This window comes from Heterodontus francisci, chromosome 46, assembly GCF_036365525.1.
Source record: "Heterodontus francisci isolate sHetFra1 chromosome 46, sHetFra1.hap1, whole genome shotgun sequence".
NCBI classification, from domain to species: domain Eukaryota; kingdom Metazoa; phylum Chordata; class Chondrichthyes; order Heterodontiformes; family Heterodontidae; genus Heterodontus; species Heterodontus francisci.
Genome location: NC_090416.1, coordinates 18,952,395 through 18,975,186, shown reverse-complemented (window position 1 = coordinate 18,975,186; position 22,792 = coordinate 18,952,395). Strand labels below are relative to the sequence as shown.

Here is a 22,792-nt window from a genome sequence, read left to right as displayed (position 1 = left end):
CCGCCTGACCCCTACAAATTTTGACCTGTCACTTCTTTGCAAACATCTTTCCCCAGGTCAAAAAGTCCCCTGCTGGGTATTTATCTGAAAACAGGTGCCTTCCTGTAACTGTTGTTTACAAGTCAAGTCCAAAAGACCTTCTCAGGACCTCTTGTTAAAAAAAAACACACAAAGTTCCAGCATCTATGGAATCTTTTTCAGTTTTAAAACACTAATCCTCATAATTTAACAGAAAGTGATTAGGAAGGCAAATGGAATGCTGCTTATTACAAGGGGTATCGAGTAGAAAGCAGTGGAGGCTGGGTCATTGAATTTATTCAAAGCTGAGTTAGATATATATAGACAAGGGAATCAAGGGGTTATGGGGAGCAGACAGGAAATGGAGTTGAGAGTACATCCAGATAGCCATGATCTTCTCGAATGGTGGGCAGGCTCGAAGGGCCGAATGGCCTACTCCTGCTCCAAGTCCTATGTTCCTAAATCAGCACAATAAAACCTGACTGAATGCAAACAACTGGAAACTGATATTTATAGTTCTCAGATAACAGGTCTTGTGTGTTGGGATTGTATCGCTCCCTGAAGGCCTGCCCTGCCAACTCTCTGGCTCTGCCCCGACACCCTCCCCCCCACCACCCTGACCCACCCTCTCCTGATCCGCCCTTCCACCTGCCATCTTGCCAGGACCTTGCTTGTATTTCTCTACCTTGGCCTCTATCCTGCCAGTGTCTTTCCATATGGCTCACTTGAGCAGTTTTCTGGCGGGAAAACTAGGATACCCCCAATCACACTTCTTTTCAAAAATGTCAAAGGATTAACCAAACCTTTGTGGTGCAAGATGCTAAATGTTCAGGAGAAGCTCATGAGAGAAAAGGGGCAGATGATGGGTATAAACTAAGTGCACATCAGAGCGGTGTGCACTAGGGACAATAAACTAACTGCGCATCAAGCGGCCTTCGTTATTTTACTTGTTACCCTGCACCAGCTGCTCGCTGACACCTGCCCTCAGAAGCCATGCTATTCTGCTAGTAAATATGAGGATTTATATTCAACAATAATTTCCCTTCTGACCCATTCGATCCCTCTCCCAGCAGTGTGTTCACCATTAACACTTACAGAGAAATCTCTTTTGGGCGTCAGTTTCTTCGGGAAGTGATCAAATGCGTACGATTTTGTGCAGACGGGATAGCGGTTCCGGTGGATCTTATAGAAGAGGTGTGCAGATTTGTCCAGGCGATAATCGCAGATGTAAACATCCTGGTCTTTCACACCCTTTGGCCTCCCTAAAGGATTGCAACAAAAAAAACAAGGATGTAACAGCATGGTTTCAGACTCCTGCACAAGATCAGAACCAGCTGACCCTCTAATGCAGCTTAGGCCAGAGTAGGACTGGGCTTCACACTTTTTCAGAAATGGGGTATATTTCTTCTCATATTCAATGGCGAGTTGTCATGAAGTTTAAGAAATTCACTGACCCCTTTCTTTAAATTTGACAAGTTAAAAAAGAGATGCAAATTACCGACAGGGAACTCAGCAGAAACTTCTTTCTCCAGAGAGTAGTGCGAAGGAATGGTTGAGGTGAATAGCAGAGATGCATTTAAGAGGAAACTAGATAAACACAAGGCAGAAAGAGATAGAAGGATATGTCGATAGTGTGAGATGAAGTACAGTGGGAGGAGGCTTGAGTGCAGTATAAACATCGACAGAGCTACTGGGCCGAATGGCCTGTTTCTGTCTGTAAATTCTATGTACAAACTTAGTGCTGTTGCACCACCTTTCATGATTGATGCTCTAAAGGAGTCAGACTCTATCTCAGTCTGTGTTGAGATCGCTGCAGTAGGGGTGCTACAATGTACTTGTACTGAGGGATAGGATTTCTGAGCATCTGGAAAGACACTGCTTGATTCGGGACAGTCAGCACGGTTTTGTGAGGGGTAGGTCTTGCCTCACAAGCCTGATTGAATTCTTTGAGCAGGTGACCAAGCAAGTGGATGAGGGTAAACCAGTGGATGTGGTGTACATGGATTTTAGTAAGGCATTTGATAAGGTCCCCCATGGTAGACTTATGGAGAAAGTCAGGAGGCATGGGATAGTGGGGAATGTGGCCAGTTGGATTAAGAATTGGCTAACTGATAGAAGGCAGAGAGTGGTCTTAGATGGTAAATACTCAGCCTGGAGCCCAGTTACCAGTGGCGTGCCGCAGGGATCAGTTCTGGGTCCTCTCCTGTTTGTGATTTTTATTAACGACTTGGATGAGGAAGTCGAAGGGTGGGTCAGTAAATTTGCAGATGATACAAAGGTTGGTGGAGTTGTGGATACCGAGGAGGGCTATTGTCGTCTGCAAAGGGACTTGGATAGGTTGCAGTGCTGGGCTGAAAAGTGGCAGATGGAGTTTAACCCTGAAAAGTGTGAGGTCGTCCATTTTGGAAGGACAAACATGAATGCAAAATACTGGGTTAACGGTAGGGTTCTTGGGCATGTGGAGGAGCAGAGAGACCTTGGGGTCTATGTGCATAGATCATTGAAAGTTGCAACTCAAGTGGATAGGGCTGTGAAGAAGGCATATGGGGTGTTAGCGTTCATTAGCAGAGGGATTGAATTTAAGAGCCGTGAGGTGATGATGCAGCTGTACAGGACCTTGGTAAGGCCTCATTTGGAGTACTGTGTGCAGTTCTGGTCGCCTCATTTTAGGAAGGATGTGGAAGCCTTGGAGAGGGTGCAGAGGAGATTTACCAGGATGTTGCCTGGAATGGAGAATAAGTCTTACGAGGAAAGGCTGAACATTCTAGGCCTCTTCTCATTAGAAAGGAGAAGGATGAGGGGTGACATGATAGAGGTTTATAAGATGATCAGGGGAATAGATAGGGTAGACAGTCAGAAACTTTTTCCCCGGGTGGAGCAAAGCGTTACAAGGGGTCATAAATTTAAGGTGAAGGGTGGGAGATATAAGGGGGATGTCAGGGGAAGGTTCTTTACCCAGAGAGTGGTCGAGGCATGGAATGCCTTGCCCGGGGAAGTTGTTGAGTCAGAAACTTTAGGGACTTTCAAAAGGCTTTTGGATAGGTATATGGATAAAGGAGAATGATGGGGTATAGATTAAATTGTCCTTGACAGAGGACAAAGGATCGGCACAACATTGTGGGCCGAAGGGCCTGTTCTGTGCTGTATGTTCTATGTTCTATGTTAATGCCTTATATTAGCGCATCGAAAAATCAGCCAGTGTTACTACCTTGGATCCAGCGAGTTGTGCTGGAAAGTGAAAACGTGAACTCTGGGTGAAAACAAGATTAAGTTCCAGGCTCACACTTGGACAACAGCTGGGGGAGAAGTGGGGTGCTGAGTGGAAGCTAGAAAATGGTCTTCTCTGGGGGAAATCTATGTCACCATGAGCTGCTCCGTGTCTGTCTAACAGACAAGACCAAGGTGTCACTGACAGTGGCTTGAAACTACTTACCTGCTCAGTCAGTGAACAGCAGTAAAGGATGGGAATAAAAAGGCTGGCAATAATTTCTCACTCACCCTTGCAGTATGTGTAGAGGTCCAACACACAGCAGGTCCCTACCACTGCCTCCAGAGGGATAATTTCATACAGCGGCACCCTGAATAACTCGTTATGGTAAAACCGCCTTGAAGGAGAGTGATGGGTCTCATGGGGCCGGAAATAATGGTGACCAAAGGCAAATCGCTCCCCTCTGCCAGAACAATACAGGAGGTCATTAAACACGCAAAAAAAGATGGAACTTCAAAATACTATACATACATCTACATATATACACATGTTGCCACACCAATGTCATCTCTGGGATTTCAGAAAAGTGTAATGGTAGATAAATAACATTTACAGACTTGAATTGTGAAATTGTACAATTCCAGATCCTGTCTTTCCAACCTTGGGCTGTGCCTGGAGAAAATATTTTCAATTGTATAACACTGGGGTACAGTACTGGTGGATACAGGTCTGTCACTGTATAACACTGTGGTACAGTACTGGTGGGGACAGGTCTGTCACTGTATAACACTGGGGTACAGTACTGGTGGGGACTGGTTTGTCACTGGAAAACAATGAGGTACAGTACAGGTGGGGACAGGTCTGTCAGTGTAAAACACTGGGGTACAGTACTGGTGGGGACTGGTTTGTCACTGTATAACACTGGGGTACAGTACTGGTGGGGACTGGTCTGTCACTGTATAATACTGGGGTACAGTACTAGTGGGGAGAGATCTGTCACTGTATAACACTGGGGGACAGTACTGGTGGGGACTGGTTTGTCACTGTATAACACTGGGGTACAGTACTGGTGGGGACTGGTCTGTCACTGTATAATACTGGGGTACAGTACTAGTGGGGAGAGATCTGTCACTGTATAACACTGGGGGACAGTACTGGTGGGGACAGGTCTGTCACTGTATTACACTGGGGTACAGTACTGGCGGGGACAGGTCTGTCAGTGTATAACACTGGGGTACAGTACTGGCGGGGACAGGTCTGTCACTGTATAACACTGTGGTACAGTACTGGTGGGGACAGGTCTGTCAGTGTATAACACTGGGGTACAGTACTGGTGGGGACAGGTCTGTCACTGTATAACACTGTGGTACAGTACTGGTGGGGACAGGTCTGTCACTGTATAACACTGTGGTACAGTACTGGTGGGGACAGGTCTGTCACTGTACAACACTGGGGTACAGTACTGGTGGGGACAGGTCTGTCACTGTACAACACTGGGGTACAGTACTGGTGGGGACAGGTCTGTCAGTGTATAACACTGGGGTACAGTACTGGTGGGGACTGGTTTGTCACTGTATAACACTGGGGTCCAGTACTGGTGAGGACAGGTCTGTCTGTATAACACTGGGGTACAGTACTGGTGGGGACAGGTCTGTCACTGGAAAACAATGAGGTACAGTACAGGTGGATACAGGTCTGTCAGTGTAAAACACTGTGGTACAGTACTGGTGGGGACTGGTTTGTCACTGTATAACACTGGGGTACAGTACTGGTGGGGACTGGTCTGTCACTGTATAATACTGGGGTACAGTACTAGTGGGGACAGGTCTGTCACTGTATAACACTGGGGTACAGTACTGGTGGGGAGAGATCTGTCACTGTATAACACTGGGGGACAGTACTGGTGGGGACAGGTCTGTCAGTGTATAACACTGGGGTACAGTACTGGTGGGGACAGATCTGTCACTGTATAACACTGAGGTACAGTACTGGTGGGGACAGATCTGTCACTGTATAACACTGGGGTACAGTACTGGTGGGGACAGGTCTGTCACTGTATAACACTGGGGTACAGTACTGGTGGGGACAGGTCTGTCACTGTATAACACTGGGGTACAGTACTGGTGGGGACAGGTCTGTCACTGTATAACACTGGGGTACAGTACTGGTGGGGAGAGATCTGTCACTGTATAACACTGGGGGACAGTACTGGTGGGGACAGGTCTGTCAGTGTATAACACTGGGGGACAGTACTGGTGGGGACAGGTCTGTCACTGTATAACACTGAGGTACAGTACTGGTGGGGACAGATCTGTCACTGTATAACACTGGGGTACAGTACTGGTGGGGACAGGTCTGTCAGTGTATAACACTGAGGTACAGTACTGGTGGGGACAGGTCTGTCACTGTATAACACTGAGGTACAGTACTGGTGGGGACAGGTCTGTCACTGTATAACACTGAGGTACAGTACTGGTGGGGACAGATCTGTCACTGTATAACACTGAGGTACAGTACTGGTGGGGACAGGTCTGTCACTGTATAACACTGAGGTACAGTACTGGTGGGGACAGATCTGTCACTGTATAACACTGGGGTACAGTACTGGTGGGGACAGGTCTGTCACTGTATAACACTGGGGTACAGTACTGGTGGGGACAGGTCTGTCACTGTATAACACTGGGGTACAGTACTGGTGGGGACAGGTCTGTCACTGTATAACACTGGGGTACAGTACTGGTGGGGACAGGTCTGTCACTGTATAACACTGGGGTACAGTACTGGTGGGTTTCCCATTTCTGAAGCTGTGGAACACTTTTTAACTATTTATTTTGTCCGCAGTTGCCTTACTTTTCATTTTTCCAGAGCTTTTCGATGCGGAAGATATCAAGTTTGTCCCGGTTGATGTGGGATAGCAGTCTGTAGGACTGTCGGACAGGCTGTCCCTCAGGACCTCGCCGATTATCTCTCATCAAGTAGACGCAGTCACCTACGGCAGAACACACACCGACATCACATGGAGTTTACCAAAGCATCGGAAAAAGGAGACACCAAAATATTATAAACATGCTAAATGGTAACACGACCACTTAGAAAAGATGGTCATTCACGGTCTCTGGTAGACACATTCGCATGCTGTTTTATGGCAGCAGTTAATGTCTACATGCGTTGCTAACTGCATCATAATGGTTCACAGGAGACTTTTCCTCAAAGTGTTAGCCAGTGCACAACAACCACCCCTTTTTCTTTGGTCAGTTGGTTTCCTGACATACCCAGAATCACACTGATATGTTGAGAGTTTAAAGCAAGCTCTTAGAAATCTACATAGCTAGAGCTTCTGTCTGCCCAGTGTAGATTTCAGAAACCCTCCTATTGAAATCCAGACAACATAGGTCCAAGTTACTGACAGTCATGGCTTGGATTCTCCCCCCTCCTCTTAAGTGTCGGGGTACTGCTGGAGTTTAACCAATTAAAGCTGCACAATTGCCTGCATAAAGCAATGGTAAGCTTCCCATTTCTTGTGCAGATAGGTTTACCCCATTGATTAGGCCATTGGCTAGTGCTGGGTTGTTTCCATCCGGCTTGTCAACCAGCCCATAGCTGGGCCCGGTTTGATGGCTCCCCTGTACGTCAGGCTGTCGTGGTAGGCTGAACCTGTGTCTGACGGGTGGTGGGACCCCTGTCTATGATTGGTCACTCTGACTGACGGGGGCAGCCCAGGCGGGGTTAGCACTGATTGGTGCAAGGTGGCATAAGCCACCCCTGTTGCTTTTGCGCGGTTCAGTAAATGTCCTGTATCCTGCACAATGGGCAGGGTCCCGCTTCTACTTGCCCGAACGTAAATAAAATAGACATGGTAATAGTCAATTATAGAAATGGTGACCGGGGGGGGGGGGGGGGGGGGGTGGGGGGGGTGGAGGAGGTTGGAGAGAGAGAAGGGGGTGGGGGGAGAGCGAAGGGGGTTGGGGGGGAGGGAGAGCGACAAGGGGGTTGGGGGGGGGAGGGAGAGCGACAAGGGGGTTGGGGGGGGGAGGGAGAGCGACAAGGGGGTTGGGGGGGGGAGGGAGACAAGGGGGTTGGGGGGGAGGGAGACAAGGGGGTTGGGGGGGAGGGAGACAAGGGGGTTGGGGGGGAGGGAGACAAGGGGGTTGGGGGGGAGGGAGACAAGGGGGTTGGGGGGGAGGGAGACAAGGGGGTTGGGGGGGAGGGAGACAAGGGGGTTGGGGGGGAGGGAGACAAGGGGGTTGGGGGGGAGGGAGACAAGGGGGTTGGGGGGGAGGGAGACAAGGGGGTTGGGGGGGAGGGAGACAAGGGGGTTGGGGGGGAGGGAGACAAGGGGGTTGGGGGGGAGGGAGACAAGGGGGTTGGGGGGGAGGGAGACAAGGGGGTTGGGGGGGAGGGAGACAAGGGGGTTGGGGGGGAGGGAGACAAGGGGGTTGGGGGGGAGGGAGACAAGGGGGTTGGGGGGGAGGGAGACAAGGGGGTTGGGGGGGAGGGAGACAAGGGGGTTGGGGGGGAGGGAGACAAGGGGGTTGGGGGGGAGGGAGAGACACAAAAGGGGTTGAGGGGGGAAGGGAGAGAGACAAAAGGGGTTGGGGGGTGGAGGGAGAGAGACAAAAGGGGTTGGGGGGGGAGAGAGGGGGGAAGGGGGTTTGGGGGGGGGGGAGAAGAGAGAGACAAAAGGGGTTGGGGGGGGAGAGAGAGGGGGGAAGGGGGTTGGGGGGGGAGAGAGACAAAAGGGGTTGGGGGGGGAGGGAGAGAGACAAGGGGGTTGGGGGGGAGAGGGAGAGAGACAAGGAGGTTGGGGGGGAGAGGGAGAGAGACAAGGAGGTTGGGGGGGAGAGGGAGAGAGACAAGGGGGTTGGGGGGGAGAGGGAGAGAGACAAGGGGGTTGGGGGGGAGAGGGAGAGAGAGAGACAAAAGGGGTTGGGGGGGGGAAGGAGAGAGAGAGACAAAAGGGGTTGGGGGGGGAGGAGGAGAGAGACAAAAGGGGTTGGGGGGGGGAGGAGGAGAGAGACAAAAGGGGTTGGGGGGGGAGGGAGAGAGACAAATGGGGTTGGGGGGGGAGGGAGAGAGACAAAAGGGGTTGGGGGGGGAGGGAGAGAGACAAAAGGGGTTGGGGGGGGAGGGAGAGAGACAAGGGGGTTGGGGGGGAGAGGGAGAGAGACAAGGAGGTTGGGGGGGAGAGGGAGAGAGACAAGGAGGTTGGGGGGGAGAGGGAGAGAGACAAGGGGGTTGGGGGGGAGAGGGAGAGAGACAAGGGGGTTGGGGGGGAGAGGGAGAGAGAGAGACAAAAGGGGTTGGGGGGGGGAAGGAGAGAGAGAGACAAAAGGGGTTGGGGGGGGAGGAGGAGAGAGACAAAAGGGGTTGGGGGGGGGAGGAGGAGAGAGACAAAAGGGGTTGGGGGGGGAGGGAGAGAGACAAATGGGGTTGGGGGGGGAGGGAGAGAGACAAAAGGGGTTGGGGGGGGAGGGAGAGAGACAAAAGGGGTTGGGGGGGGAGGGAGAGAGACAAAAGGGGTTGGGGGGGGAGGGAGAGAGACAAAAGGGGTTGGGGGGGGAGGGAGAGAGACAAAAGGGGTTGGGGGGGAGGGAGAGAGACAAAAGGGGTTGGGGGGGGGAGGGAGAGAGACAAAAGGGGTTGGGGGGGGGGAGGGAGAGAGACAAAAGGGGTTGGGGGGGGAGAAGGAGAGAGACAAAAGGGGTTGGGGGGGGGAAGGAGAGAGACAAAAGGGGTTGGGGGGGGGAAGGAGAGAGACAAAAGGGGTTGGGGGGGGAGGAGGAGAGAGACAAAAGGGGTTGGGGGGGGAGGAGGAGAGAGACAAAAGGGGTTGGGGGGGGAGGAGGAGAGAGACAAAAGGGGTTGGGGGGGGAGGGAGAGAGACAAAAGGGGTTGGGGGGGGAGGGAGAGAGACAAAAGGGGTTGGGGGGGGAGGGAGAGAGACAAAAGGGGTTGGGGGGGGAGGGAGAGAGACAAAAGGGGTTGGGGGGGGAGGGAGAGAGACAAAAGGGGTTGGGGGGGGAGGGAGAGAGACAAAAGGGGTTGGGGGGGGGGGAGGGAGAGAGACAAAAGGGGTTGGGGGGGGGGGAGGGAGAGAGACAAAAGGGGTTGGGGGGGGAGGGAGAGAGACAAAAGGGGTTGGGGGGGGAGGGAGAGAGACAAAAGGGGTTGGGGGGGGAGGGAGAGAGACAAAAGGGGTTGGGGGGGAGGGAGAGAGACAAAAGGGGTTGGGTGGTAGGGAGAGAGACAAAAGGGGTTGGGGGGGAGGGAGAGAGACAAAAGGGGTTGGGGGGGAGGGAGAGAGACAAAAGGGGTTGGGGGGGAGGGAGAGAGACAAAAGGGGTTGGGGGGGAGGGAGAGAGACAAAAGGGGTTGGGGGGGAGGGAGAGACAAAAGGGGTTGGGGGGGAGGAAGACAAAAGGGGTTGGGGGGGAGGAAGACAAAAGGGGTTGGGGGGAGGGAGAGACACAAAAGGGGTTGGGGGGGAGGGAGAGACACAAAAGGGGTTGGGGGGGAGGGAGAGACACAAAAGGGGTTGGGGGGGAGGGAGAGACACAAAAGGGGTTGGGGGGGGAGGGAGAGACACAAAAGGGGTTGGGGGGGAGGGAGAGACACAAAAGGGGTTGGGGGGGGAAGGGAGAGACACAAAAGGGGTTGGGGGGGGGAAGGGAGAGACACAAAAGGGGTTGGGGGGGGGAAGGGAGAGACACAAAAGGGGTTGGGGGGGAGGGAGAGAGACAAAAGGGGTTGGGGGGGAGGGAGAGAGACAAAAGGGGTTGGGGGGGGAGAGAGAGGGGGGAAGGGTGTTTGGGGGGGGGGAGACAAGGGGGTTGGGGGGGGAGGGAGAGAGAGACAAAAGGGGTTGGGGGGGGGGAGAGAGACAAAAGGGGTTGGGGGGGGGAGAGAGACAAAAGGGGTTGGGGGGGGAGAGAGAGGGGGGAAGGGGGTTGGGGGTGAGAGAGACAAGGGGGTTGGGGGGGGAGGGAGACAAGGGGGTTGGGGGGGGAGAGGGAGAGAGAGAGACAAAAGGGGTTGGGGGGGAGGGAGAGAGACAAAAGGGGTTGGGGGGGGGAGGGAGAGAGAGACAAGGGGGTTGTGGGGAGAGGGAGAGAGAGACAAAAGGGGTTGGGGGGGAGAGAGAGAGACAAAAGGGGTTGGGGGGGAGGGAGAGAGACAAAAGGGGTTGGGGGGGAGGGAGAGAGACAAAAGGGGTTGGGGGGGAGGGAGAGAGACAAAAGGGGTTGGGGGGGGAGAGAGACAAAAGGGGTTGGGGGGGGAGAGAGACAAAAGGGGTTGGGGGGGGAGAGAGAGGGGGGAAGGGGGTTGGGGGGGGGAGGGAGACAAGGGGGTTGGGGGGTAGGGAGAGAGACAAAAGGGGTTGGGGGGGAGGGAGAGAGACAAAAGGGGTTGGGGGGGAGGGAGAGAGACAAAAGGGGTTGGGGGGGAGGGAGAGAGACAAAAGGGGTTGGGGGGGAGGGAGAGAGACAAAAGGGGTTGGGGGGGAGGGAGAGAGACAAAAGGGGTTGGGGGGGAGGGAGAGAGACAAAAGGGGTTGGGGGGGGGGGAAGGGAGAGACACAAAAGGGGTTGGGGGGGAGGAAGAGAGACAAAAGGGGTTGGGGGGGAGGGAGAGAGACAAAAGGGGTTGGGGGGGAGGGAGAGAGACAAAAGGGGTTGGGGGGGAGGGAGAGAGACAAAAGGGGTTAGGGGGGGAGAGAGAGGGGGGAAGGGTGTTTGGGGGGGGGAGGGAGAGAGACAAAAGGGGTTGGGGGGGGAGAGAGAGGGGGGAAGGGGGGAGGGAGGGAGACGGGAGGAAGGAGGGAGACGGGGGGAAGGAGGGAGACGGGGGGGAAGGAGGGAGACGGGGGGAAGGAGGGAGACGGGGGGAAGGAGGGAGACGGGGGGAAGGAGGGAGACGGGGGGAAGGAGGGAGACGGGGGGAAGGAGGGAGACGGGGGGAAGGAGGGAGACGGGGGGAAGGAGGGAGACGGGGGGAAGGAGGGAGACGGGGGGAAGGAGGGAGACGGGGGGAAGGAGGGAGACGGGGGGAAGGAGGGAGACGGGGGGAAGGAGGGAGACGGGGGGAAGGAGGGAGACGGGGGGAAGGAGGGAGACGGGGGGAAGGAGGGAGACGGGGGGAAGGAGGGAGACGGGGGGAAGGAGGGAGACGGGGGGAAGGAGGGAGACGGGGGGAAGGAGGGAGACGGGGGTGGGAAGGGGGGAGGGAGGGAGACGGGGGTGGGAAGGGGGGAGGGAGGGAGACGGGGGTGGGAAGGGGGGAGGGAGGGAGACGGGGGGGGGGAAGGGGGGAGGGAGGGAGACGGGGGGGGGGGGAAGGGGGGAGGGAGGGAGACGGGGGGGGGGGGGGGAAGGGGGGAGGGAGGGAGACGGGGGGGGGGGAAGGGGGAGGGAGGGAGACGGGGGGGGGAAGGGGGGAGGGAGGGAGACGGGGGGGGAAGGGGGGAGGGAGGGAGACGGGGGGGGGGGAAGGGGGGAGGGAGGGAGACGGGGGGGGGGAAGGGGGGAGGGAGGGAGACGGGGGGGGGGGGGAAGGGGGGAGGGAGGGAGGGAGGGGGGGGGGAAGGGGGGAGGGAGGGAGACGGGGGGGGGGGAAGGGGGGAGGGAGGGAGGGAGGGGGGAAGGGAGGGAGACGGGGGGGGAGGGTGGGAGACGGGGGGGAGGGGTGGGAGACGGGGGGGAGGGGTGGGAGACGGGGGGGAGGGGTGGGAGACGGGGGGGAGGGGTGGGAGACGGGGGGGAAGGGTGGGAGACGGGGGGGAAGGGTGGGAGACGGGGGGGAAGGGTGGGAGACGGGGGGGAAGGGTGGGAGACGGGGGGGAAGGGTGGGAGACGGGGGGGAAGGGTGGGAGACGGGGGGGAAGGGTGGGAGACGGGGGGGGAAGGGTGGGAGACGGGGGGGGGAGGGCGGGAGACGGGGGGAGGGCGGGAGACGGGGGGAGGGCGGGAGACGGGGGGAGGGCGGGAGACGGGGGGAGGGCGGGAGACGGGGGGAGGGCGGGAGACGGGGGGAGGGCGGGAGACGGGGGGAGGGCGGGAGACGGGGGGAGGGCGGGAGACGGGGGGAGGGCGGGAGACGGGGGGAGGGCGGGAGACGGGGGGAGGGCGGGAGACGGGGGGAGGGCGGGAGACGGGGGGAGGGCGGGAGACGGGGGGAGGGCGGGAGACGGGGGGAGGGCGGGAGACGGGGGGAGGGCGGGAGACGGGGGGAGGGCGGGAGACGGGGGGAGGGCGGGAGACGGGGGGAGGGCGGGAGACGGGGGGAGGGCGGGAGACGGGGGGAGGGCGGGAGACGGGGGGAGGGCGGGAGACGGGGGGAGGGCGGGAGACGGGGGGAGGGCGGGAGACGGGGGGAGGGCGGGAGACGGGGGGAGGGCGGGAGACGGGGGGAGGGCGGGAGACGGGGGGAGGGCGGGAGACGGGGGGAGGGCGGGAGACGGGGGGAGGGCGGGAGACGGGGGGAGGGCGGGAGACGGGGGGAGGGCGGGAGACGGGGGGAGGGCGGGAGACGGGGTGAGGGCGGGAGACGGGGGAAGGGGGGAGGGAGAGAGACGGGGGAAGGGGGGAGGGAGAGAGACGGGGGAAGGGAGAGAGACGGGGGAAGGGGGGAGGGAGAGAGACGGGGGAAGGGGGGAGGGAGAGAGACGGGGGAAGGGGGGAGGGAGAGAGACGGGGGAAGGGGGGAGGGAGAGAGACGGGGGAAGGGGGGAGGGAGAGAGACGGGGGAAGGGGGGAGGGAGAGAGACGGGGGAAGGGGGGAGGGAGAGAGACGGGGGAAGGGGGGAGGGAGAGAGACGGGGGAAGGGGGGAGGGAGAGAGACGGGGGAAGGGGGGAGGGAGAGAGACGGGGGAAGGGGGGAGGGAGAGAGACGGGGGAAGGGGGGAGGGAGAGAGACGGGGGAAGGGGGGAGGGAGAGAGACGGGGGAAGGGGGGAGGGAGAGAGACGGGGGAAGGGGGGAGGGAGAGAGACGGGGGAAGGGGGGAGGGAGAGAGACGGGGGAAGGGGGGAGGGAGAGAGACGGGGGAAGGGGGAGGGAGAGAGACGGGGGAAGGGGGAGGGAGAGAGACGGGGGAGGGAGAGACGGGGGGAAGGGGGAGGGAGAGACACACGGGGGGGTAGGGGGAGACGCGGTGAAGAGAGTGAGAGAGAGAGATGGGGAGGGGGAGAGAGATGGGGAGGGGGAGAGAGATGGGGAGGGGAAGAGAGATGGGGAGGGGAAGAGAGATGGGGAGGGGAAGAGAGATGGGGAGGGGAAGAGAGATGGGGAGGGGAAGAGGGACAAAGAGACACATTGGGGGGAGGGGAAGAGAGAACAAGAAATCTCCTGACAGATGGACATCTGTTCAGAATACTCTGCATTGCGACAGCAAGTGTGTGGGCAGAGATTGACTACTCATGTCAGCAAAAACAATGCCAGGTATGTCATTAAATCAGCGTTCAATATCGCGATGAGAAAGTAAGTCAACAAATTCCTCTCATTTAAAACTTCTTCACAAAACTAAACATTTATTTTTTTGAAAAGTAAGATAAACTTTTAATGCCTTTATCTTTCCGAAATTTGTTCAGCAACCCCCTCTGTTGGGCAAAAGTTGTAATGTGGGCCACCACCCCCCACCCCCACCCAAACGAAATGGTTGGGACACCCCTGGGCTAGCATTTCTCCTGAAGTAGAGTAGAAAGAAACCCAGCTCCCAATGATAAATTGTCAATTGGTACAAGTGCCCACGATTACTGCGTATTAGCTCAGCTATTGCACTATTGTGGGCGACATGCAGGGTTTTATTCTGTTGCAATCATTTATCATGTAGCTTTTCTTGGATTTATCTTGTTCCCAAAGAAACCCATGATCCCATCCCCCCCTCAGAAGGACAGCTCCTTTTTTTTCTTAAAAAAAAACTAGACAGAATATAAATGAACATTAAGGTTTCTTTGTATATGTTACTTTGCTTCAGGTACATTTCTGTGTAAGCTGGGAGCGCTCGCGCCTTCTCACTGTTACCCTCACTAACCCATGAGACTATCCTCCCCTCAGTCGACAATGCGCTTACCATGTCGGAGCAGCAGGTCATCCCGCAGGAGGCAGATGTAGTACACACAACCAGGCTGGGCGTAGTGTGGCTGTGGGATCATGGGGACTTCCTGCAAGAAAAAGAACCACAGTGTGTGACAGGGCAGAAAATGCAGACTTATGGATCAGATGCCACTGAGCAGTGGTGGCCATGAGAGGGAAATCCTGCTTGTTCTTTATATATTTTTTTGGAAGTATTTAATTAGATTTTTGTTCCTGGTTTCCTCCCCTTCTGCCAGGAAGGTGCTGGCTCTTGTTCTAAGGTTTGGGACTCCACCTGTGCCGGCTTACCAACCCCAACCCCACCACGACCAGCCCTCTACCCCATCAATGGGATCAGCTCAGCATGCAGACAGTCCAGCAACCTGAGGATCATCTGGTCTGTACTGCTCCACCCTACACCAGCCGATGCTTTCAGCTACCGAGGGAGACAGTGATATGCAGTATCATTACTGACATTTGATATCACTGATGAAACTTGCCAGAAGTTTTTTTTTTAAATAATAAAAAAGGGCAGGAGTCACAGGAATTTAACTGCATACAATTAAGTGAACTACCTACAGCTATTTAACCATCCATCAGGAAACAGTGCTGGAAAAAACATTACCTCATTAAGGCGCACAGCACACAAGGTTTTAAAAAAAAAACAAAAGTCCAAGACTGACTCCTATGTCTGAAGCGGTTAAACAGAATGCACAACTCCCTTTCGTATTCATGAGGGGGTCAGCTTACCCTCTCCACAGGTCGAGGATCACACTGCTCACACAGGTAGTGTTCAACATCTGCAGTTACGCGCATGCAATCACAGTGCTGCCACACCTAGGGGAAAAGGTCACAAGAAAATCAGTACACAATGCAGTGCATTCCACTGGAATCTACAAACCATCCAGTTCAATGGACACATCCCCCCCCCACACTTGTGAAATTCAAGGACATGAAGTGTATTACCAGGCACCTATCTACCATAAGTCAGCCAAAAGTGGTAGCAGCTTTCTCTATGCATGTGTCAAGCTCTGCGTCAAGGGGCAGACAATAGGGAAAGCAGCTACCACCTTTGGCCGACTTGCCAAACACTCATGGGAGAACACCAAGCTGACCCTTAGGAACAAGCTGATGCTTTATGAGGCCTGTGTTCTCAGCTCCTCGCTGTATGGCTGTGGAACATGGAGTACTTGGTTACCAGGAAAAGAAGCTGAGTCATTTCCATCTTCATCATAATGTCTGTGGTACATTATGGATATATCCTGGCAGGACAAAATCCCAAAGGCGGAAGTCCTCTCAAAGGCAGAGCTCTCAAGTGTGTTGGCACTAAGCAAACAGAGGCAGCTACAGCGAACCGGACACATCCGCAGGATGGAAGATGGTCGCATACCCAAGGACCTTCTGTATGGTGAGGTGGCCGGGGCCAGACGACCAGTGGGGCACCCAAAGCTCTGCTTAAAGGATGCTAGCGTGCGTGACATGACGGTCCTAAATGTCAACTATCTGGGAAGCACTAGCTGGCGAAAGTGAGAAATGGCGACACATTCTGTGGACTGGTGTGCACTACCATGATGACCAGTTGCTACAGCAGCTTGGCAACAGCCACCAATGTCAAAAACAACAACCCACAGTGTCACTTGGCAGCTGCACGTGCAGCACTTGTGGCAAAACCTGCCTCTCAAGGATTGACCTTTACAGCCATCAGCAAAGGTGCACCAAGAAAAGACACACCTAAATAGATTGTTTGCTGTTTGTCCATCATCTTTCTTAGATGAAAGAATGCCAACCATCTACCACAACCTTCAATCTCTGGTCACCAGAAACACACTCATTTCTTCTGTCCACATCAAAGGCTTTCTTGTTGCTTAACTGTTCAGCTTGTGTGCAAAGGTCATGTCCGCCTTTCCTTCTCATTCTAAACTTCATTTTTAATCTTGGGTCCTCTGGTATTTCAACAACTCACTTCAATCAATTTTGTCAACTTTGAAAGTCACCTTCTTTCTAAAGGATACAAGCCCAACTTCCTTAAACTTTCTGCATGATTTAAACTCCTGATGGAAAGAATCATTTTTGCCACTTACTGTCATGACTTCTCAAAGGCAATTAAAATCCTTCCTCTGGTTAGATGACCAGAATTAGCTGATGAGCACCCTTTACAGTAACAGCTCATTTGATTTGCAGTTGCACTTTGCTCCTGTAACCTAATACCATACGTACCTTAGCCACAGGCAAGCACTGGAGTGACAGCTTCACAGATTTATCTACTGCAGCCTAGACTTTCACCTTCAATGTCCGGGTGCTGGACCTTTGCCTATTGGGAATGCTTCGGAGATATTCAGACATGTGGTTCCTGCCCGAATTTCCAGTGTTCCTGGTGGATTTTATTTGTTTTCATGGGATGGGAGTGTCACTGGCAAGGCCAGCATTTGTTGCCCACCCCCAATCACCCGAGAAGGTGATGGCGAGCTGCCTTCCTGAACCACTGCAGTCCATCTGGTGCAGGTACACCCACAGTGCTGTTAGCCAGGATTTTGACCCAGTGACCGTGAAGGAATGGTGATACACAGAATATACAGCACAAAAACAGGCCACTTGGCCCAACTGGTCCATGCAGGTGTTCATGCTCCATGAATTCCTTCCACCCTGTTGGCATATTCTTCTAGCCCTTTCTCCCTCGAGTTTATCCAGCATTGCCTTAAATATATTCTGCCATTCACCTCAACCACTCAACGAGTTCCAAATTCTCACCACTCTCTGGGTGAAAAAGTTTCTCCTGGATTTATTAGTGATCAACTTACATTGAAGGCCCCTAGTTTTGGTCTTCCCTTCAAGTGGAAACTATGTCTCTTCGTCTACCTTACCAAACCCCTTCATAATTTTAAAGTTCCCTATTAATCTGTTTTTGGTGAAGTTGGTTGGAGGAATGGGACAGAGAAAGCCTTTAATTTATTCTCAGGAGGATATAGTTCCAAGACAGGATGGTGTGGGACTTGGAGGGGAACTTGCAGGTGATGGTACTCCCATGTGTCTGCTGCCCTTGTCCTTCTAGGTGGAAGAGGTTGCAGGTTTGGAAGGTGCTGTCCAAGGAGGCAAGGTGAGTTGCTTCAGTGCATCTTGTAGATGGTACACACTCCTACCACTGTGCGTCGGTGGTGAAGGGAGTGAATGTTGAAGGTGGTGGATAGGGTGCCGATCAAGCAGGCTGCTTTGTCCTGGATAGTTTTGAGGTTCCTGAGTGTTGTTGGAGCAGCACTCATCCCAGGCAAGTGGAGAATATTCCATCACATTCCTGATTTATGCCTTGTAGATGGTGGACAGGCTTTGGGGAGTCAGGTGGTGAGTTACTCGCCACAGGATTCCCAGCCTCTGACCTGCTCTTATAACCACCATATTGATGTGGCTGCTCCAGTTCAGTTTCTGGTCACTGGTAAGCCCCAGGAAGTTGATGGTGGGGGATTCAGCGATGCTAATGCTGTTGAATGTCAAAGGGAGATGGTTATTGCCTGACACATGTATGGCACAAATGTGACTTGCCACTTATTAGCCTAAGCTTGAATATTGTCTTGCTGCATATGGAAACTGACTGCTTCAGTATCTGAGGAATTGTGAATGGTGCTGAACATAGTTCAATCATCAGCGAATTTGGTCATTGATGAAGCAGCTGAAGATGGTTGGGCCAAGCACACTACCCTGAGGAACTCCTGCAGTGAAGTCCTGGAGCTGAGATGACTGACCTCCAACAATCACAACCATCTTTCTTTGTGCTATATATAACTCCAACCAGCAGAGAGTTTTCCCCTTGATTCCCATTGAATTCTACTTGGCTAGGGCTCCTTGATGTCACACTTTGTCAAACGTTGCCTTGTTACCAAGGGTAATCACTCTCACCTCACCTCAAATTCAGCTCTTTTGTCCATGTTTGGACCAAGGCTGTAATGAGGTCAGGAGTCAAGTGGCACTGGTGGAACCCAAACTGGAGCATCGGTGAGCAGGTTGTTGTTGTTTAAGTGGCACTTGATAGCACTGTCGACAACACCTTCATCACTTTGCTGATGATCGAGAGTAGACGGATGGGGCAGTAATTGGTTGGATTGGATTTGTCCTGCTTTTTGTGGACAGGACATATCTGGGCAATTTGACCTAATATTGCTTGCACATCCCCCTGCCACCTCCCCATGGAGTCATAACCTACTTAGCCAGGCACAGAGTGCTTAGGTGCATGGGCACCACTGGGATATAATCAGTTTAAAGGGTGCTGCCTCCCGGCATAGAGCAACAAGTAGTAAGCTTCTTGTTCAGCTAAGATACACTATCCATTCGAACACTGGCTTGCAGGGAATTCTCCTTGTATCTTGGCCAATATTGATCCTTCTGTCAACATCACCAAACCAAAGAACTTTGTTCATCGGGAATGCTTCTGAGAAATTCAGTCATACAATTCCTGCCTGAATTTCCCTTGAGTGTTCCTGGTGGATGAGGCATTTGCACACAACTACTGGAGGCACACATTACAGGAGCAGAGAGCAGATCAAAATTCACTGGCTGTGATGCGCTTTGGGACATCCTGAGGGCATGACATTAAATAAATACAAATATTTTAAATTCACTACTTATTTGCCTCCACAAAATGAGGTGACAGAATTTTCTGAATCTAAATTTATCGAAATTGAATTCCCTCAGGATATTGTACCATTCTGAGAAGAATGCAGCATTGCATTGTAGTAGCCACTCACCATACACTTCTCACACTGAATCATCAGCCCCTCATCCTTGTACAGCCCACAGATGCAGCGAATCACATCATCGTCTTTCTCGTTCCCATTCTCCTTCTCACCAATGGACGTCTCACTGCTGTCTGCCTCACTGGCCGTCTCCCCAATGATCTCATCGATCTGGGCGGAGGCTTCGTGCCGAGCATTGTAATAAACCTTCCTCAAGCGGCAAACGTCTCTGCCGATGGAAGACTTTCTGCCGTAATATTTCTGAAGAGTACAATTTCAAATAAATACAGAAATAATACAATATAGAAATATCCAGCACTCTCATTTACAGTCAAAATTAACTGGTGACTCTCCCGATGCCTCAGCAGCTAGATGCACTTGTCAGTGTGTTACTAAGCCACAAGCTTGATTCCCAACCTACATGCAGTTGGTTGATCACAACCAGGAAAATGGTCTGGGAACCCTTTAGGTTTGTCAGCTGGGGGAGGAATGCAAAGAGTTAGGGTTCTCATTCCTGATCAAATTCCTGCTGGAAAACGCATGTGTGGGCATTGAGTGAGGACAGGATCAGGCTCAGCTGCAACAGCCCTAGCAGTAGAACGGTCTGCCAGCACTCGCCACTGCAAACAAAGAACAGGGATTTGAGCCCGTTCCAGTGGAACTGCTCTCCAGCAAGATTCAGGAGGGAAGTAAACTGGGAAGAGAGAAATGATGTTGGGACAGGGAGAGCTCAGCCTGTGCCATTTTGCAAGATTCTAAGAACATCTCCCTACCCTCGGTAGCACTGTGAGGGCATGGCCAGAACCCATGGTCACCCCAGAACCCATGTGCACCCCTTGACACCATTTAACATGCACGCTGGATCAAAACCTGCCAGAAACAGGAGGAAGAGGCACACTGTTTGAGGCTGAGTAACTAGAACTTTATTCTTCATCTACCCATTCGGTTCCTGACCTGGGAATACTGACAAAAGGGTGCCTCAAAAAGCGAATATTCCATTCCCAGAAGTGACATCTCGCTTGGAGCACAATCATTTAATTAAATAAAAAGACCAGAAAATCACAAGCCTCCAACTAGCTCACCAACGTCAAGGACTCCTGCAAACCTACCATGTGACTGACAGTGCTGGCATGGTGCCAGAGCTGCCAACTCCACAGCATTTACCTGCCATCTCATTATCACAGCCCAAGGCTGTAACGTATGTTCGATTACCTCACGTGCTGGGCCCACACCTGCTCCCAACTGTGCTTAATGAGCTACTGCAAATTAACCTGCAAACAAGTACACTGTCAAAGGCGGCTTAGAAACATGAAAGGCCATTAGGACCAACAAGTCTGTCCCTTTTCCATTCACCTTAACCCCATTTACCCCAATCTTCTCCCCAAACCCTTCAATCCCACTTCCCATATACTGCCACCCATACTACTCACCTCCCAATCCCCCTCAACCCCATCAACATGTCTTCCCATATTCTTTAACCCCACCTACTCACATTCAATTATCAATCCCATCTCTCTCCAGAAAAGCATTCAATTGTCTCGACACTATTTATACTGTCCTTCTCTATTTTCCATGCTTTCTCTTGAAGGTCCAGGCAGCGTCAGGAGGCTATTTGTTCAAGCGCTACCATTTCCTTACCCAACATCCAGTCACTGGATACTGATCAGGAGCAGGAGCGTTGGCTGATTCTCTCTTTTCCCAACACAGGGGCACTAAAATGATTCAGGACATCCCTACTGCTAGCCTGGATAAAATCAGCTAATTCTGACTGGGGATTGAACGTGGGACCTCCTGATCTGTATGGCTCAGTACAACAGCAGGCAGTGCATTCATCCAATGTGCCACAAGTTGCTTCTTAAACTACATTTCAAGTGCACTTTCCAATGAGATACTTCCTTAACCTGAATGCAGTTTTGATAACTGGGAATTCAGATCGGAAGGGCTCATGACAGGCTAGGTATCATCACAGCTATCACATTTTGTATGGCATGTACTCACAGATGGGAGTGGTGGGATACATGAAAATATTCTTAACTCTTCTTACTAATTTGATGGGTTTGGAAGGATGGAAAGCAAGTGACACGAGGATTGCGCAGTCTGGACATTGTGCAGTGAATATCTAATTACTTCCCAGTAATGGCCATTTTTGCTCTCAAACCACAGGAAAAGAACTGATAACTCAGAATCTACTTACTCACCTCGGCATTCCTGAAGACTTTCAGCATGTCCGCATCAAAGGCTTCTACAGTCTTATAATGGCCCGTGAGGATCTGTTTCTCGATGCTGGTGAGGTCAATTGGATCTGTAATCTTCTCATAATAATCTGATTTTCTAAGTAAAAATTTGAAATAATGTCAGTGCGCACTCCTTTGAGAGTGAGTTAGGGACCAAAAGAAAAGGCCTGCAGCCAAAGCAGCTCTGTCTTCTGCCAGGAGGCGGGGCTCAACACAACAAGCCACGTCAAGATGGTCTACTGACCGGGTTTGCATGTTGCACCAGTGAGGGGTCTCCTGTTTCACTGTGTAATTTAAGAGTGGATAACACTCAACCTGGTGTGCCAGGCAGAATTACAGCTCTGGCCCACAACCACAAGGTAAGGAATCGAGCAGTTTCCTTCTTATAACACATCATCTGGTGCATTTTTTTTTATTTGTTTGGGGGATGTGGGCGTTATTGCCATCCCTAATTGCCCTCAAGAAGGTAGTGGTGAGTTGACTTCTTGAACCGCTGCAGTATACTGAGAGCGATGAGACTTTAGCATTGAGGGACAGCAGGGGGGTGGGGGAGATACAGGTAGACTCCAACCTACTACAGCTGATGATCATGAATTAAAATATCAATGTCACTGGGGCTGATACTTGCACTCAATCATCACTGGCTTGAAGGGTTACAAAGCAGGATATCTTTCCTGTCCAAGTCATGAAAAGAAAGAAAAACATATGCTAAACAGAAAAATAGTATCTTCGGAAGATTTATTTCAACAATTTAAAAAAACTCTGGACAAGAATTGTTTTCTGTCAAGATGCCAAGTTGGCAAGAGGACACACTTTACAAGTGACTTTTCCTCCAATTGGTGTTTCACCGTTTGTCAGGTTTTACCTCCATGACCAATTTCCAACAGCTGAAAACTTTGTTGACCAAGAAATTTTAATCCCCTCAAATTCTCCCTTTCCTTCTGAAGGCAACGCCCTCTTGTTGCGGTACGGTTTCACAGGTTTGATATGTCCTTGGGTACCTCATCCAAGTGGCTATGCTTTATACTTGATCCTAGACAGGGAGTGCTTTCACATTATTCAAATACAAGGGGAACAGCAGCTGAGCAACATTCTGTTCTCACTCAACACCCACAAATGTATACTTTCAGCATGGCTTGCTGGACCACGCCCAGAGGCAGGAACATGGTGATTTTCACATCCCTGCCAATTGCAGTACTCTAATGCTACCTTGGCTGAGTTCAGTTGCCTCGATGGAGACTGGGCACTGAGCCTGCATCACTCCCATCCTGTATTACTTGTTAGAGAAACTTCTAAGCCTGTTTGTGAAGAAGGCACTGAGACTAGGATGCTTTGGTGCAAACTGTTTATTGCTTGCCACAGAGCTTACTTCTCCACTCTTAACAACACCCCGCCAGCGCTGGCTGGCTCTTTATATATATATTTAAGTACAATTAAATAATCAACACCCAACATCTGTTCACCTGATTACCTTCAACTACTAGGTATTTAACATCCATTAACAGAACTTAGACACTAACATTACTCAGCTATTTGCTACCT

General features: G+C 52.7%; 1 protein-coding gene across 7 annotated transcripts in view; it reads right to left on the bottom strand.

Annotated features, from left to right (window-relative positions):
* ash1l (ash1 (absent, small, or homeotic)-like (Drosophila)) overlaps positions 1-22,792 on the bottom strand; it is a 271,172-nt gene that overhangs the window by 10,457 nt on the left and 237,923 nt on the right. For all 7 annotated transcript variants that reach the window (XM_068022898.1, XM_068022896.1, XM_068022895.1 and 4 more), the window contains 7 exons: positions 21,215-21,347; positions 19,029-19,277; positions 15,046-15,132; positions 14,294-14,384; positions 6,077-6,215; positions 3,517-3,689; positions 1,114-1,280 (listed from right to left, as the gene is read on the bottom strand). In XM_068022898.1, the coding sequence (XP_067878999.1) occupies positions 1,114-1,280; positions 3,517-3,689; positions 6,077-6,215; positions 14,294-14,384; positions 15,046-15,132; positions 19,029-19,277; positions 21,215-21,347 (1,039 nt within the window). The remainder of the gene's footprint in view (positions 1-1,113; positions 1,281-3,516; positions 3,690-6,076; positions 6,216-14,293; positions 14,385-15,045; positions 15,133-19,028; positions 19,278-21,214; positions 21,348-22,792) is intronic.